We start from the raw sequence: 15,344 nt of genomic DNA, 5'->3' as shown, positions 1-15,344 counted from the left end.
CTGAGGGCCTGGTGTGGAAGAGTTGGGAACATCTGAAGAGAATGAATGAGTGGTGAGAGGAGAGGACAGCTCTGTCTTCAGAGAACATTCTTTCCTTCTTTGGGAGTCTTGAGTGTAAACTCTGGGGTTAACTCACCTGGGGTCAAATCCAGGGCCTGCTGCACGCTAAGCAACCTTATTGTTCTGTGCCTCAGTTTCTTCATCTGTAATATGAGGGCACAAGTGGTGCTCACGCTCTGGGGTTGCTGGGAGATTAAATGGGCTCTGATGCTGCCTGTGAGTGCCTCAGGAGGTTCACACCACAGTCTCCGGGTCTGACCAACCTACAGGGATTTACAGCAGGAATTCTGCCCTCCTCCTTCACCCTGGGCTTCAGCGTCACATTATTGACCCATTATCGAGTCGTTGCTAAGTCCCTTATGTCTCTCATGATCTGGTGTTCTTAACCTTCTCTGGGTAAAGAGCATCTTGAGGATCTCCACCAGGGCCCACATGCTCATTGCTTGGCTGGGGTCTCCAACCTGCTGGCGTGGGAGTCGGGTGGGGTGGGGGGTTCAATGTCTGCCTGCAGGGCCCTGACTGAGTGGGGCCTGCGCAGCAGGGCCAGGACTAAGATGAGGTGAGTAAGGCACCCCAGGGCACAAGCTGAAGGAGGCACTCGTGCTCATGTTGGCACAAGTGCAGTGTCAGCACCTGAGTAAGTGGCTCCTTACTTTTTGAACCCTAGGCCCCTATTCACCCTAGCTTACTCCTGGCTCTAATAGGTGAGCCCCCACGGGAGGGCCTGTGGTATGAAGGCTGCTCTCCATGCCACATGGGGGAGAGACTGAGTGCAGGAGAAAGATCCCAGGATGGAGCCAGAAGAAAACCTGGGGAACCACCAGACAGGTGATTTGGCTGAGGGTGGGCACAGGAGGGCCACCTGAAGTTTCTGTAGCTGCCAGCAGGTGGCAGCACAGGCCAGCATTGGAGGCCGGAAGGCAGATTGGGCAGCCAGGTGGGCAGTGCCTGCTGGGTGCCCTTTTGGGCCCCAGCATCCTCCCGTTTCTGGGGCTTATCTGAGACTCCTTTCCGGAATGGTGTAGGAGAAGAATCGAGCCCCTGGCTCAGAGCCTGATGACCCCACTCTCTGAGTGCTGGATCTCTTCCTCCGTAAGATGGGTGACGGTATGCCCTTGTGAATGACACTGGGAATAAAATGAGATTGTGCCAGGATGGCGCCACTCAAGGGTAACTGTTATTAAGACTGGATTCTGGCCCTTGAGGTAGCCCAATGCCCATTTCCAAGTCCCCTTCTGGCCACTGTCCAGCTGTGCATACCTGTGAGGTGAACGGCATTGCAACTGACAGTGGGGAAGACTGACCTGGCCTTCCCTCAACGAGCTGGTCCACTGTGTCTGGCACATGGCATGAGTTCAATAAATCACATGTCATTATTATTACTATTAGTATTATGGGCATTGTTATTACCCTGAGCTCCTTTATCTCCTGCTGCACCCCAGCAAGGGAGTGCCTACTCCTCTTAACCTAGGCCTCCAGGCCTCCAACAGAAGTGCACTAAGGGCTGGCTGGGTGGGAATGGCCAGGGTGAATACATCCCTCCTCTCCTGTTTGACCAGTGGACAGAGGGACAGGAGGCCCGTCAGCTGTAAGGGCCAAGACATCTGCTGTTGTCCCCTCTCTACACTCTCCCAGCCCAGACCCCGGGGGCAGCTGGGTGTAAAAGACACTGAGGGGACTGGCTGGGCCTCAGCCTGGATGTCACTGGGAGACACAGGAGAGGGGCCAGCAGGTGGGCACATTCATCCACGAAGCCTTCTAGGACGGCAGGAGCTGGACTAGTGGTGTGAGAGATTGGCAGACTGGGTGCTCCTTGGCAGTGATCTGTGGAACTTTGGCAGCCCCAGGTGGGAGATGCTGGCATCCAGCAATTGCACATCAGAACAGAGGGCTGGCAGGCAAAGCTGTGGGCCCTCCCATTCAACCCCCTACACACACACCTGGAGGATACAGGGCTAGGATCCAGGCTGCCATGGAAGCTCAGAAGTGACCCAGTCCTAGCCCTGGCCTTGGAAAGCTGAGCTGAATCTGTGGCCCTTTCCCTGAGATGCCTAGGTGCAGGGAGCTTAGGGACATGCCCAGCCTCCTGCCAGGCTAAAGGGAGGCCAGAGACCAGGAAGGTGGGGTCTTGGAGCAACTTGGGCCACCCTGGTGGGTGCAGGCAGTGTTGCTTTCCTGAGAGACTCCATGTCAAGGCCTGCCCAGGCCACATGAGCTGTGAGACCTGGGCCCAGGTTGTACCAGGTTCAAAGCCCGGCCCTGATGTGCCCTTCACCGGCTGTACATGGAGTCCTGGGCTGCTTTCCCCTTGCTCTCAGTCTCAAGGTCCTCACTTATGAAATGGGAGTGAGACAGCCCACCTTCCCTAGCCACTGAGGGCATCAGAGATAATGCGTGTGAGTCCCGAGCTGAGAGAAGCTCTGGGCCTCCCTCCTTTCCCTGACACCCGACCCACAAAGGAACCCTCAGCTTACCACATTCGTGGATCCAACCAGGCACCCAGGGAGTCACCTTCCAAGTTGAACCCTGAGAGAGAAGGGAGCCCCTCAAAGCTGAAGGGAAATCTGAGAAGCAGGGCCTCCTCCCCTGCCCAGCATGGAAGATCTCTGACACAGACCACATTCCCCGGGACAGTGGCTGGGAAAAGAAAACCCCCTTCCCAGACAGATTTCAGCCCCACCTCCCCTCTGCTCCCCACACAGACCCCCTCCTGAGATGAGGGCTCTAGACCTGGGGTTTTCTCTGCGATGGAGGAGACCACCCCTGCTTCCTGTTCCTCCTCCTGCAGACTTGCTGTCCTTCCTCTAGCTCTCGCAGGTCTGGGTGTGTAGGGGGGGTCTGCCCCCTGGGGAGAACAGACACCTGCCCTGATCTTCCACTTGCAGAACCGAAGCTCCCAGGATGTGGGGTGGGGGACGGGGACCCCTGCCAAGGGACTCTGAGGTGGGGGTGAGAGAGGTGCCAAAGGCAGACCCGGGCCCAGGTGGGATGGCATCCTCGTCTCACCCTGCTCCACCCGACCTGAGGGGTCTCCATACACCTGATGCTCACACACTTCTTGTTCATTTCTCAGCATCTCTGGCCTTTCAAGAGTGTCCTCTGCATGGCCATAGATGCCCCTGCCTGCAGCTACCCTCTATCCCGAGCCCTCAGAAGCCAGGTGGGATGGGGATGCCGGACCAGCAGCTCCTGGGGTTCCCTCAGACATCCTCAGCCAAGGCCCTCCACACTGAGGCCTGCTATGGGTGCAACTGGACAAGACAGGGAGGAGGTGTCTGCCCCAGCCCCCAAACACCCCCAGGCACACCCGGCCCCTGTTCCTGCCTTCCTTTTCATATAGATATAGATATAAAGATATAGACATATGGTGTGTATGTGTGTGTATAACACACACACGTACACACACTCAACCTTTTTTCCTATTTGACATCTGTCTTCTCCCATCTCAAATGGAGATGCAGAGACTAGGTTGGTTCACTGATAGGACTGTGGTGCTGGGCCCACGTTGGGGCTCGGTGATGTTTCTGGAAGGAATCCACAGCAAGGTCAGACTGCTTTACTGGAGTTTCTGGGCTCGCCCCCACAAGGACTTTCCTTTACATTCTGAAGGTGTCCCTGGTGTCTGCCTGCAGCCAGGCAACGGGATTATTCTATTCACTTCGACTCAAAGGTGACACTTCACCATATTAAACTAGAGGATGGCCTCCTCTGAAGGTGCCCATCCACATCCACCCTGACACCACCCACTGCAAACCGCAGCAGCTTCTGCCCTGAAGCCTGGGTCACTATTCATAAGGAGGGGTTTCCCTTATCCCTGTGTGTCTGTGTCAGGTAGGGGGCATTTCCCAAGGGCTCCCTCTAACAGTCATTTCAGGGGCCATAATGGCAGCAGCTCTGTGGCTCTCCCTCTGCCTGGCTGAGGGCAGTGAGGAGAGGCCTGGTCAGCCTGCCAGGTCCACAGTCACAGGAGGACGTGTCAACCAGAACCTTTTACCCCAGTATTTATTGATCCCACACTCTGTGGAAGACCTGGGAACTTGTGGGGAATTTGGGTTTCCTCCAGGACTGGGAAAGAGAGCTAGAAAACAGAAGGTGGGTGGGAGGGAAGAGGAGGTGACTGTGAGGCGACAAGAGATGAAGAAGCGGTCCCCATCACCATAGAAAGCTGCCTGCTGTCCATCACCTAGCCAAGCCCACCCTCAGGGAAAGGAACATGGGGCAGGCAGTGGGAGAGAATGGGGACAGGGGTCCTCCTGGAGCCCCCAGCCCCAGCCCTGGTCCCTGGGTGCCAACCTTACTCTGCAGGCCCTGGTTTTTTAGGGCCCCTCAAACATTGGGTCTTCTGCAGCTTCCACATTCTTGGGCTGAAGGGGTATCCAACAGCATGGGGGCACACAGCCCATGCTCCCTTTCTCCTCTCCCTCCATACCCTCAGAAACCCTTCCGCCAGTCCGTTAAGGGAAGGAGACCCCTCCCCAAGACCAGGATTGTTGCTGACAGGCCCGGCTATCTAACCGTGGGTGTGGTTAGACACACACGTGTGGGTGGCCCATGGGGTGCTTGGGGCTCTCATCCTTACCCAAGGCCCTGTCCCACAGCTCCCACCTCCAGCCCAGCCCTCCACCATGGAACTGGGGGGCTCACTCCCTCCTTGTTTCCATTTATGCTTGCCTGAAGGCTCAGCTTTCTAGGGGAGGGTCTGGATGTCACTTAGAGTCCTGGTTTGTGGAACTTTCAGTTCTAAAATTGGGCAGTTGTGAGAAAACCAGGACAGTTGGTCACCCTAGTGTCATTTTCCTCCAAACCCTTCTGAACCCTGCAGGTGGGTTCCACACACATAACCCTTATGGCTTCCCACCCTACCCATCCCGTGTGTCCTTGTGTTCTGGGAAAGACCACATTATTTAGTTCCCTTTTGTTTCAGACCCAGCTCCTTTGGGTCCTGAGGTGCCATACCTCCCCCTGGCCCTTAGGGATCATGCTCTCTCCCTCCTCTGGTCCCACAAGGTCCTGTCCACTTGGTTTCACCACCCAAGGGGATGGCAGGCATTGTGACCCCATTCCACAGTTAAGATGCAAGGCTCCAGAGCAGCCTTGAACTCAGGACCAGAGGCATTTCATCAGAAAGATCAAGGGAAACCAACTGGGCTGCCACCTCATAGCTGGGATCCAAGTGACTATCCCCTGCCCCCCAGAGCCCCTCACCCATCCTGCTACTCCTGGGGTTTCACACCCCAAGTGTCACAGGCTCACACTCTCTTCGTGTAAACATCTTAATTACATCTTTAATGCTTTCACATGGAGATGCTGTGAGTTAAATTACAGCTTCTGTGCATTCTAAATTACCCACAGCCCTCCACTTGGCTCAAGTGCTAACATATTTATAGCATCTAGAGGAGGGAATAAATCCAGAATCTTCCCCATGTGGGCCTCCTAGGCCCTCACATCCTGACACGTGGTATTTGCCCAACAGAAGATTTGTACATGCCGCCCCCGTGTCCCCTCCAACCAGCGGAGGACCGAGAAGGTGGTGAGGCTGGGCATAGGGGCATGCTTCTGTGCATGCTCATGTGCGCATGCATGCCCAGCATAGAAAAAGTGCCCAGCTTTTGGGGTCTGGCTTGGCCCAATGCCTTTCCCAGATCCCCTAGACTGGTAGAATTCCTGAGGGGCGTGGCGTGGGTAGACAACAGGTGGGTGGGCTGGGTGATCAAAAAACAGACTAGACTTTTTAGCTGTTTCCCAAGGGGTCATCCCCACCCCGTTTCAGGTAGTCAGAACATCCTCTGCTGGCCCACAGCCTGTGACTACTGCCCTCAGACCAATAGCTTCTCCCCCAACCCCAGATCTCCAATATACGCCAGGACAGGGAACCGTTTTCAGAAGCAGGTTCCCTGGCTTTCAGAGCCCAGAGAAGAGATGTGGTGGGCAGCAGAAGCCTTGCCTTTGCGTCCTTCTCCTTTCCGTCCCTGAACATCAAAGGCAGAAAAGGTGGCTACCCTGATGCTCCTCCACATACCATGGGGTGGGGGTCGATTTGGAGGGTAAAGCCAATGCAGAGGGTCTCCATCCTGGCCACTGTGCTGGGACAGGCCCACACGGGCAAGTGGGCACATTCATGCACATGCATGAGGCCTTTCTGCAGGTCTGGGCACTGCATCCCTCCACACCAGTTCCCCCTCTTCCCCCTCGGCTCCCAGCCTAGCTTGGGTCCAGCTAACAGCTGGCTGCCAGGGAGGGGTGGCTGGGAGACCTCATGGGCCCTCTGGAATATGGATGGATCTTGGGTACAAGCAGCCCTCCTCCTGGCATCCTTGCCCACTGGGCAGTTTTAGCTCCATCCCTGGGCCTCTCCCAGGGTGCCACCACACCCTGTCCCCAAGACCTGGGTGGTTGCCTCTCCCCATCCCAGAGGAGGCTCTAGATTCCAAATTTCTCCACACATTTCCTCTACATTAGAGGAGCAGACCCTGATGTGAGGGGTCTGGGCAGGACACAAAGAAGCCAGCAGTGACTCTCAACCTCCCTGACATAAGGGATGCCCTCCATGCCAGGGCCCTCAGATCAGGGATCATCACTGGCCACATGCCCAGCCTGGCCAAGGGCCTCTCTTATAGCCTGGAGAGTCAGCAGGTGGGTCCTCGGAACAGCTGGGGCCTTGGCACTGCAGGTCCTGAGAGTAGGTCTTAACAATCACGGAGTGGGCAGCTCTGTGGGCACTGTGGCAGGTGTCTTCATCAGAGGTCCAGGCCTGTTCCCAGGCCACTCATGCATGGATGGCATTGGCTACGTCAGTGAACACCAGCCGGCTGGGCCTCTGCAGTGGGCCTTGAGAGGGGAGAGTGGTCTGCAGAGAGACAGTCAGGGGCTTCAGGGACCTTGACAAAGGCCATGCACTCCCTGGCCCAGTCACCTCCTCCCTTGCTTCCTGGTGTCTGCTTGTGCTTGGCACAAGCTACACCTTCTGCCTGGAATGCCCTCCCTGCAAGCTCAGCCTAGAAATATGACCTGGCCCCAAGGTTCCTCCCCCCACAGCCATCCCTGGCTTACCCTGCCACCTCAGGTGGCTGCAGTACTTACCCTGTGGGCCCAGAGGCTAGATTAATTATGCATACACCACTCTCTCCAGCAGAGGGGGCTCACTTCTGCACCCCCAAGCCCCAGCACAGGGCTGGCACAAGGGAGGTACATAGGAAACTACTGTCAAATGGTCAGTAGTCCCATGGGCTGGATGGACCAAAGTTCTCAGCCCAGTTTCCCGAATATCCCAAGGGGGAAACACGTCCTGATCCAAGTTACACAGAACTTGGTGGCAAAACTGGGGGTCTCCAGACTCCCAGCCTGGACTCTTTCTGAATCCAGTCTCCCAAATCTGTCTCTGGAAGGGCCAGACCCCGCAACAACCTGTGGGGTCAGGGCAAGGAGGTATGTAAAGGGGCTTTATGGGTCTGGGAACACCAGGCCTCCTCATGCTCTGGCCCTTGAGGATTTTGGGGACTGGTGGCAGGTGGCCAGGCAGCCCAGTGGCTCTGGCAAGATGACCACACAGGTACTTGACCCTTTGGACATAGGAGGCCAGTCTGACTGGGGTCTCCACCTGCCAGGGATCTGTCAGTTACTAGGAGCCCACCAGTCTACTCTGAGATACCACTGCCCCAGAGTCTGACCCCAACCTCAACCCATTCAGGACCAGGGACCCTCAGGCAGCAGAGGAACCCAGGGTCTCAGCCCCCAACAATCTCTCCCATCAGTCCTCTCCTGCTTTCCTAGCCAGTACATGGGGGCACATAGGGCAAGATTTAGGATTTTCATTTGTAGATGAGAAGACTGAGGCTCAGAGAGGCCAATGGGGTTTCCAAGATCACCAGGCTATCTGGGCACAGCCAGGCTGGACCCCAGGGCTGCCCCAGCCTAGCCTTGTGCAGTGAGTCCGTGGCTGGCCATGGAGAAATTCTACCAATTTCTAAACAAACCTGACAAAACCCATATACCCGACAGCTGTCACCTGACCACATGGCAGCTGCTGCAAAGCTGTATGAGAAAGGAGGGAGGGTGGGGGTGGGAGAGTCCTGAGCAGGCTGCAGGCTGGGTGGGGAGCCTGCTCATGCCCACCTTGCCCTGTGTGGCCTGCGCGGAGGCAGCAGCCTGCACAGAGGCAGCGTCCCGCCCGTATTCCAGCAGCTCCTGCTCCAGTTCATCTTGTTCCTCCGTGGGGTCAAAGTTGTACATGGGCATGAGCTGGTGGCGTAGCTTCTCAAGCCTGGGGGTAGGGGCAGAGGCTGCTGGGGACAGGGAAGCCCCTTCCCCTCCCACCAGCCCTCCAGGCCCTGCCTGCTGACCAGCTGAGCCACAGCACACAAACATGTTTAGGGTCCTAAGATTTCCCTTGGGATTAAATAAAAGACATTTTCATACCCATAGTACCAGCTTGACCTCTCAGATGAGTGGCCTGCGAGGGATAGTTATGCACTCCTGGGACCAGAAGGGCCCATGAGCCACAGAGCTGTTGTCCGTAGGGTGCACGGGGACTGCCTAGACTAGGGTCTTGTGTGATCCACAGCCCCCAAGAGGCCTGGGTTGGGGGAGGGAAGTTGGTGGCAGTTAGCTCAGGGCAATGGGGCAAGTGTGGCTCAGCCCTCCCCAAGGGAAAGTGGTCATCCCCAACCCAGAGTGGGCAGAAGAGGCCCTGACCAGGGAGGGGGCCCTGATGGTGGGGGACTGTCCTTTCCCACCAGCATCCCTGGGACTGTCCATGGGCTGGAGTTTGGAGTGGCAGCTGGGGAGTTACCTCTTCTTCTTCCTGATGTACAAAACCTGCAAGAGAATGAGCAGCATCAAATGGCCAGGAAAGGAGGCTCTGTTTAACCCAGCAGTCCCCCAGAACAGGGGACTTTCTGAGGCTAATAAACAGGAGAACTGTGGCTCCCCAAGTCCTCAGGAACCTCACCCCAGAAACACATACATCCTTCATTTGTGCCTCCCTTTGATGTTTATTAGATACTGACAGTGCCTAGACTCAGAGGTGGGGAGCAGGCCTGCCCTCGAGGAGCTCAGCATAGGAAAACCACACAGTCAGGCCTTGCCGGGGGGCTGGTGGGCCCCATCTCTGCCAATACTGCTTGTAGCCCCAGGAACTCAGCACCTACCTGGGGCTCCTCAGGACTGAAGGGAGAGGGGAAGTCTTCGGCACACCCCCTCCTCTCAACTCTCTCCAGGCCCAAAGTCATGTATTGGCAAAAAGAACAGGGACAGGCAGTGGCCAGACTCTGCAGGGCAGTGACTATGCAAGGCTCTGGGTTGGGTTCCTAGGGCTTCCATGGGAGGCTGATGGCCCTCAGTGGACAGGGGCTGGAGAGGAGGGCCTGAGGCCCTGGGCATCAGCCCAGACCTAACTCCAGAACCTTGAAGCTGGAGGAACCTAGGAAGGCCCCTGGATCCTAACCCCCATTGTACCGACTTGAAGATAAAGGCCTAGGCAGTCTGAGATACATCCAAAGCCCAGGAGCTCTGGGCTGGAGCAGGAAATCTGGCTACAAAGCACTGAGGGGAGGGAGGAAGAGGGTGAGACTCAGGTGACCACCTGGCAGGGACTCTAGGGACCTCTGCCACCATCTCGCTCTTCCTTAAACTGGAGGTTTCTGACTACCAGGAGCATGACCACTTTTGTCTGGGGGAAAGCCACATCCCTAGAGTCTGTCCCAAACCTTCTGTGGTTCCCACACCCTTTCAGGCCCACTCACAGCTTGAATTTGGTTTGGTTTCCAGCCTGACTCAGAGCTCCTTCTGTTGCTCACTTCTGAGGGACCCCAAAGCCCTGGAAAGAAACTGAGGTACCCCTTGCTCCCCAATCCCCTCCAAGGGGTCACATGTGGGCAGTGCCCCTTGCTCTTCTTTGTGTGGGATGATACAACAGGAGCTTCAGGTTTCTTGCCTGGCCCCTACCCACTCTGAACCAGTGGCTCCAGCCCAGCACCCTGTACTCCCTCGCCTCTCAGCCCTGCCCCAAACCCTCCTCCCTGCCCTTGGCCCGGTGGTACAGAAGGATCTTCAAGAGAGGCCAGAACCTTTATCCAATCTCTACGCCTTGCCTCTGCTGCCCCCCTCTGCCCCAACTATTTACACCTCCCCCACACACATACCTTCCTTTTCAAATCTTCCCTACCCCTCACCATTCAGCTGCAGCCCCATCTCCTCCAGGAAGCCCTCCATGCTCCTCCTGTGTGAGGCACACAGCTTGGTATTGATTTTTCCTCCTTGTACCCAGCATGACCTGGCTCATGGTTGGCATGAGGTGAGAGGAAGCAGCACTCAGAAAACATCTCTGGACCTGTCCCCTGGTACCCAGGAGCTGTTTCCTGCCCTCCACTGCCTTTGCCTCTTTAACTCCCTGCCTCTCTTCTTTTGACAAGGCCGTCCACCCTGGCCCTTCAAATCTTCCTCTAGAACAAAGAGTAAGGCAGTCCCTCAAGTTCCTGGGACAAAATCTTTCACCAAGAGTTACAAGGGCAGATTCTAGGCCCTGCTTTGCACCTGAGTTTAGGATGTCTTGGTCTGCTTAACTGCTGCAGGGGAAACACTGGCGTTCTGCCTCACCCCCTACCCAGGAGACTGCTGAGGCCCCAGCCTCACTCTGCGTGTTGCATCTTGGCCCTGTCTGCTGGCCAGCAGTTGTTCCCTGGCAGCAATCTGGAAACTGCAGGGCCCATATGGCGACCTCGGTTTAACAACAACTCCAGCCAGGCCATGGAGGGAACATCCATACCCCTATTTGTCAGAGCAACATGCTTTTGAGCCTAAGGCCAGCCATCAGAGCCTGTGAGGGGCAGTAGGCAGGATGCCACCATTGCCAGGCCCACTGGGGGACCTCAGATGCACCCCTACCCTTCCTGGTCTCAGCCTGCATGATCTCCAGTGATCCCTCAGTGACATTTTGAGTGTCCAAGTATCATCTTAGGGGGAAAGCCTGTATCTTCAGGGGCAGACACCAGATCTGGAAGCATCATATCCACCATCGGGATGGTGCAGCTCTCACCCCAGCTCACCTCCATCCTGATATCTGCCCAACTCTGCCCCTTCTCATGACACTGAAGCCAGGCCTGCACCTTGAGGTCTCAGCTCTAATGTTGCCTCCTCAGTTGTCCCTGACTGCCGAGCCTAGAAAGGCCCCCTGCCCAATTCCCCAACCCAGTCTTCATGGGCTTCTCTGGGCACCCTTGGTTTTACCTGTCTCCCACTCCCTGAGAGAACCACAGGGCAGGAGCTTCTCTCCCTAGTTCCTGTGGTCCCAAAGGCTTGATCCAGGGCAGGTGCCTAGTAAATAATTGCCAAGTAAATAAAGGAATGAACACTGCCAGCAGCCTGCCATGTCCGGAGCATCCCACCCAGACTCTGCAGCCCACGATCTATCCCAATCACCTTCTGGCCTCTACTCTTATTGCATCCCACACTCACTCACCTCACTGTCTGCCTGCTGCTCACAGAACCTCCTATCTGCTCTAAACTTCTGCCCATCAGAACCCCCCACCTGGAACACCCTCCTCCCCAACTCCTCTGTGACCTTCATGGCCCAGCTCAAAATGCCATGTATTCCTCAGCACCTTCTCTGGTTCTTCCAGTCAGAGGCAGCCTCTTTGGTCTCTGGGCCCCAATGCACAAATCCCTGGGGGAGGGGAAGATTGCACTATCATTAACAGACAATTGTCTTCTGATTAGAATCTCTAATTTCTAAACACTGACTACCTTCCTCCAACTGAGGGCCATGTGGGCCAGCCCCAGCCTGCCCCAGCTCTCACCATGGCCACAGCCAGGCCAATCACTGTGATGATCCCAAAGGACAGAAGCATTGTGCCCACGCCGGCCGAGCCACCAGCCACATTAGGGATTCTGGTGTCATTAAAGCTGGTGGCTTCTGGGCTGAGGGTGGTGGTCTCAGAGGCTGGCCCATCTGTGGCAGGCTCCAGGGCAGGCTCCAAGGTGGGTGGGCGGCTGCTGAACCAGCCCCTAGCAGACGGAATCCTGGAGTTCATGCTGCCTCTGAGACGGCCCCTGCTGAGAGACTGCTTGTGGTCAGTCAGCCTGCCCAGTCACTTCTGACATCAGGAGTGTTCCAGCCTGTGGCCCCCACCACCCATGCTGGCAGCCACCTCCTTGGATAAAGGGAACTCCCTGCCTCCGTGGGTGCTAGAAAGGAAAGAATAAAAACATGAGCCTGAGGATGGGACTTGGTTGCGAGATGAAGTCTCCCTAAGTTCTGAAGGCACTGGGGAAATAAAAGTTCGAGGGCAAGGGCAAGTTCAGGGAACATCAAGACATGTGCTTTACATATCCATGGTTCCCATGTGGATTTAGGAACACAAAAATGAAGCCCTGCTCCCTCTTTGTGGGTAGGATGATCATAGTGAACAGACTTGGAAGATATGAAAGGCAGTGGGGAGGTTAGAAAGAAAAAGTTTCTTCCCTGTGTAATACCCCACCTCCACCCCCTACTCCCCACGCTCCTCCCCTCTTCACTCCCTGCCCCCCATAGCCCTCACCTCCTGCCCGGGGGAAAAAAATACTGCAGCTTTTTCCTTTTCTGGAGGGAAACACTGGCCCAAGGGGCAGACAGGCCTATCTTTGAATTCCAGCTCAGCCACTTAACTGGATGACCCTAGGCAAGTGTCTCCAACTCTATGTCTCAGTTCTCCTGAGTCCAAGGTGGGGATATTAAGAATGCCTCCCTCACAGGGTCATAGCGTCACTGAAATGTCAGGATGAACCAGTCCCCAGAAAAGACGTAGCTCAGCATAGCCTCTGCCCACAGTAAGCACCCAATAAATGTCAGATCTTCCCTCTTGTCCAACCCAGTTAGGAAAGGGGGAGCCACCAAGCCCCTGGACCCAGCCCGCTGTGTGGTCCAGGCTGTGCTTGGAGTGGGGGTGGGGACAGGTGCGGAGAGACCAGAAGACAGGAAGGAGAGGGAGGTTAAAGTGAGTTCCTCTGGCAAGGCTTCTCTGCAGGCTCTTGGGGTCATTGGACCCCCTATAGGAGAGCTAGGGGCTGCCAGGGACAAGGAGAAAAGCAAGAGAAGCATATCTTCTGAGGCAGGGATGGAACGCCATCAGGGATGGAACTCTGACATGCTTCTCCTCCCCTTCCCTCCTCCCTCAGGAGCAGAATATGGGAGATATATCCAGCCCAGGATGTGGCTTAGGTCTTCCCAGGCCAGAGGGCCCGGGTAAGGCAGGATGGGAAGGGGCCCCAGCCAAGCTGCAGAATGGCAAGCCTAGGGAGAGGAGGGATACACAGCTCATGCTGCACACATACCTCCTTGTGCTAGCTCGTGGGTATATGTGGGGTCCCTCCCTGTGCAGGTGCATGGGTATGTGTGAGGTGTGCACACACCCATGACGGCCCCTTAGGAAGGGGCAAGCGTGACAGAGGGACATGGGATGGGAGAGGCTCATCCCTCTCTGCCCTCTCCCTCCAGCTAGTCTGGGAACACCAGGAGTCCCAGATTCTTTCTTGGCTCTGCCACTGACCCCAGGCGTGACCTTGGGGCAGCCCCTTAACTCTTGCTCTGGGGCTCAGTTTACTCCTCCATCCAGAGGAGAGAAAAGGCCCTGCTCATCACTGTCCGGGACTGTCTCAGGATTCAAACAGCAAGAGAAGGAAGCCAGGGTGAAAGGGGTCGGAACGACCTCTGAGAACCCGCATTCCGTTCTCCACCGGGTTTCTCAGTCCTCCCTGCCCCAATCCCCATCCCGGTTCCGCGACTGTGATTTCTCCATTCTTGCACAGAAGCGGCGACCTCAGCACTTACTTAATCCTCTCTGGGGCGCGGAGCTCAGCCGGAGAGGCTAGGGGTGGTGGTGACCGGCAGGAGGCCGGGGCGAGGGGTAACCCCCAGGCCCCAGGATGAGGGGTGGCGGGTCCAACCAGAGGACCGCCCTCTCTGTCTGCTCCAATCCGCGGGCTGGGCCTCGCTACGGCCCACCGCCCGCAGCTGCGAGCACCTGCTGTGCCACCTTGGGCCGGGGCAGGCAGGGCAGGGACCCACGGCGGGTCCGCGACGTTCCAGCGCCCCTCCTCGCTGCGCGCTCCTTGGCCCCGGCCTCCGATTGGTTGTCAGGCCCAGAACCCGCCCGGCATTGGCCCGCTCGCCTGTCGCTCGGATCTGGTCCCGTCCCCAGCAGGAGCCGGGAGCCAGGTCGCAGTTCTCGGCGACCACCCCTCACTCCCCGGGTCCTGTGCCGGAGTAGGGCAGTGGACCGTGGGTGGCCAGCCCCTTCCTGGGCAGAACTCGGGCCCCCGGCCGGCAGGGGCTCCACCTCCGCCAGGACACTCGCCCTCCCATAATGCAGGCGGACGCGCGAGGCTTGGGGAGAGCACTGGACTGGGAGTCCTCAGGCCTGCTTTGAACTCTGGCTCTACCTTCTACTGGCTTTGTGATCTAGAGCAAGATGCGTTCTCTCCCTGGGTTTCGGTTCCCTGCTCAGATGGGCTCGTGATAATGATACCCACCCCGGACTAGAAATGGGGCATCTTCAGAGAAGTTGGGAGCGGGATGGTATTATTATTGGAGTCGTATTATTGGGCACCCCAACTCAGGCAAGTCTACATATACGCCTCACAGCCTCGATCCAGGGCGAGATCGTCTGAGGGGAGGGGCCTTCAGATACCATCTAATCCTCAGGTTTTCAAAGGAGTTCATGGGGATTACTGGAGAACGTTGTTAGAAACACAGATCCCCGCAGGGCCTCAGGTCTGGAATGGAGTCCGGGAAACTGCATGTTTAATAGTAGTTTAGTTATCAGTGATCTAGTTAACAATAGATTCTGGGGGCAGGGGGCGTTGGCAGGCCACACTTTGAGGGATTCTGCCATGAATTTTATAGAAGGAGCAACTGAGGCCCATCGAGGGCCAGGCACCTGGACAAAGCCTCGCGACGAGTTGTCAACAAAGTCAGCATTCAAACCCTAGTTTCCTACGTCCGGTTTCGAGCTCCCTGCTCCAAATCCTAAAAGGCAAGCTAGAGTCAAGAGCGACGCTGAGGTCCAGTCGCCACCTGTCCCCGCCCGCACTCAGCGCAGCTCGGGACTCTCCCTCAGCCAGGTCTTGGATACTGGGTCCCGCCCCCAAATTGGTACCCACCCCCAACACTGGGACCCGCCCACGTGCAGCTCTACCAGCTCGCAGGTTCTGTTAGGTCACGCCCCTGGGCGTCTCGCCTCAACAGTGGAACCCAGGGCCGGCTGATGACAGGTCTCGGTTCGGGTTGGTTACACACCGCCTCGGCTGGGTAC

At 56.8% G+C, this 15,344-nt stretch overlaps 1 protein-coding gene across 7 annotated transcripts; it reads right to left on the bottom strand.

Moving 5' to 3' along the window:
- Window positions 1-5,319: 5,319 nt before the first annotated feature.
- Window positions 5,320-15,333, bottom strand: C16H3orf18 (chromosome 16 C3orf18 homolog). Of its 7 annotated transcripts, none has more exons than XM_023620366.2 (6): window positions 13,862-15,333; window positions 11,853-12,240; window positions 11,284-11,370; window positions 8,849-8,874; window positions 8,173-8,320; window positions 5,320-6,907 (listed from the first exon to the last, which is right to left on the bottom strand). In XM_023620366.2, the coding sequence occupies exons 2-6, from the start codon at window positions 12,084-12,086 to the stop codon at window positions 6,827-6,829; spliced, it is 576 nt and encodes a 191-aa protein (XP_023476134.1). In that variant the 5' UTR covers window positions 12,087-12,240; window positions 13,862-15,333; the 3' UTR covers window positions 5,320-6,826. The 7 variants fall into 7 exon arrangements, with proteins under 7 accessions (XP_023476134.1, XP_023476138.1, XP_023476137.1 ...); XM_023620370.2 differs by having other exon boundaries at window positions 11,853-12,105; window positions 13,862-14,147; XM_023620369.2 differs by having other exon boundaries at window positions 11,853-12,116; window positions 13,862-14,109.
- Window positions 15,334-15,344: the final 11 nt, after the last annotated feature.

Source organism: Equus caballus, chromosome 16 (assembly GCF_041296265.1).
Source record: "Equus caballus isolate H_3958 breed thoroughbred chromosome 16, TB-T2T, whole genome shotgun sequence".
Taxonomy (NCBI): domain Eukaryota; kingdom Metazoa; phylum Chordata; class Mammalia; order Perissodactyla; family Equidae; genus Equus; species Equus caballus.
This window is presented reverse-complemented; position numbering and strand designations above follow the sequence as displayed.

Bases quoted from the DNA above. Each gene is read 5' to 3' on its own strand.
- C16H3orf18 (XM_023620366.2), bottom strand. From the start codon at position 12,086: ATGAACTCCAGGATTCCGTCTGCTAGGGGCTGGTTCAGCAGCCGCCCA. The intron at 8,321-8,848 runs GTAACTCCCCAG...CCCTACCCCCAG, and splicing joins TACATCAGGAAGAAGAAGAG to GCTTGAGAAGCTACGCCACC. The intron at 6,908-8,172 runs GTGGGCATGAGC...GTCTCTCTGCAG, and splicing joins CGCAGGCCACACAGGGCAAG to ACCACTCTCCCCTCTCAAGG.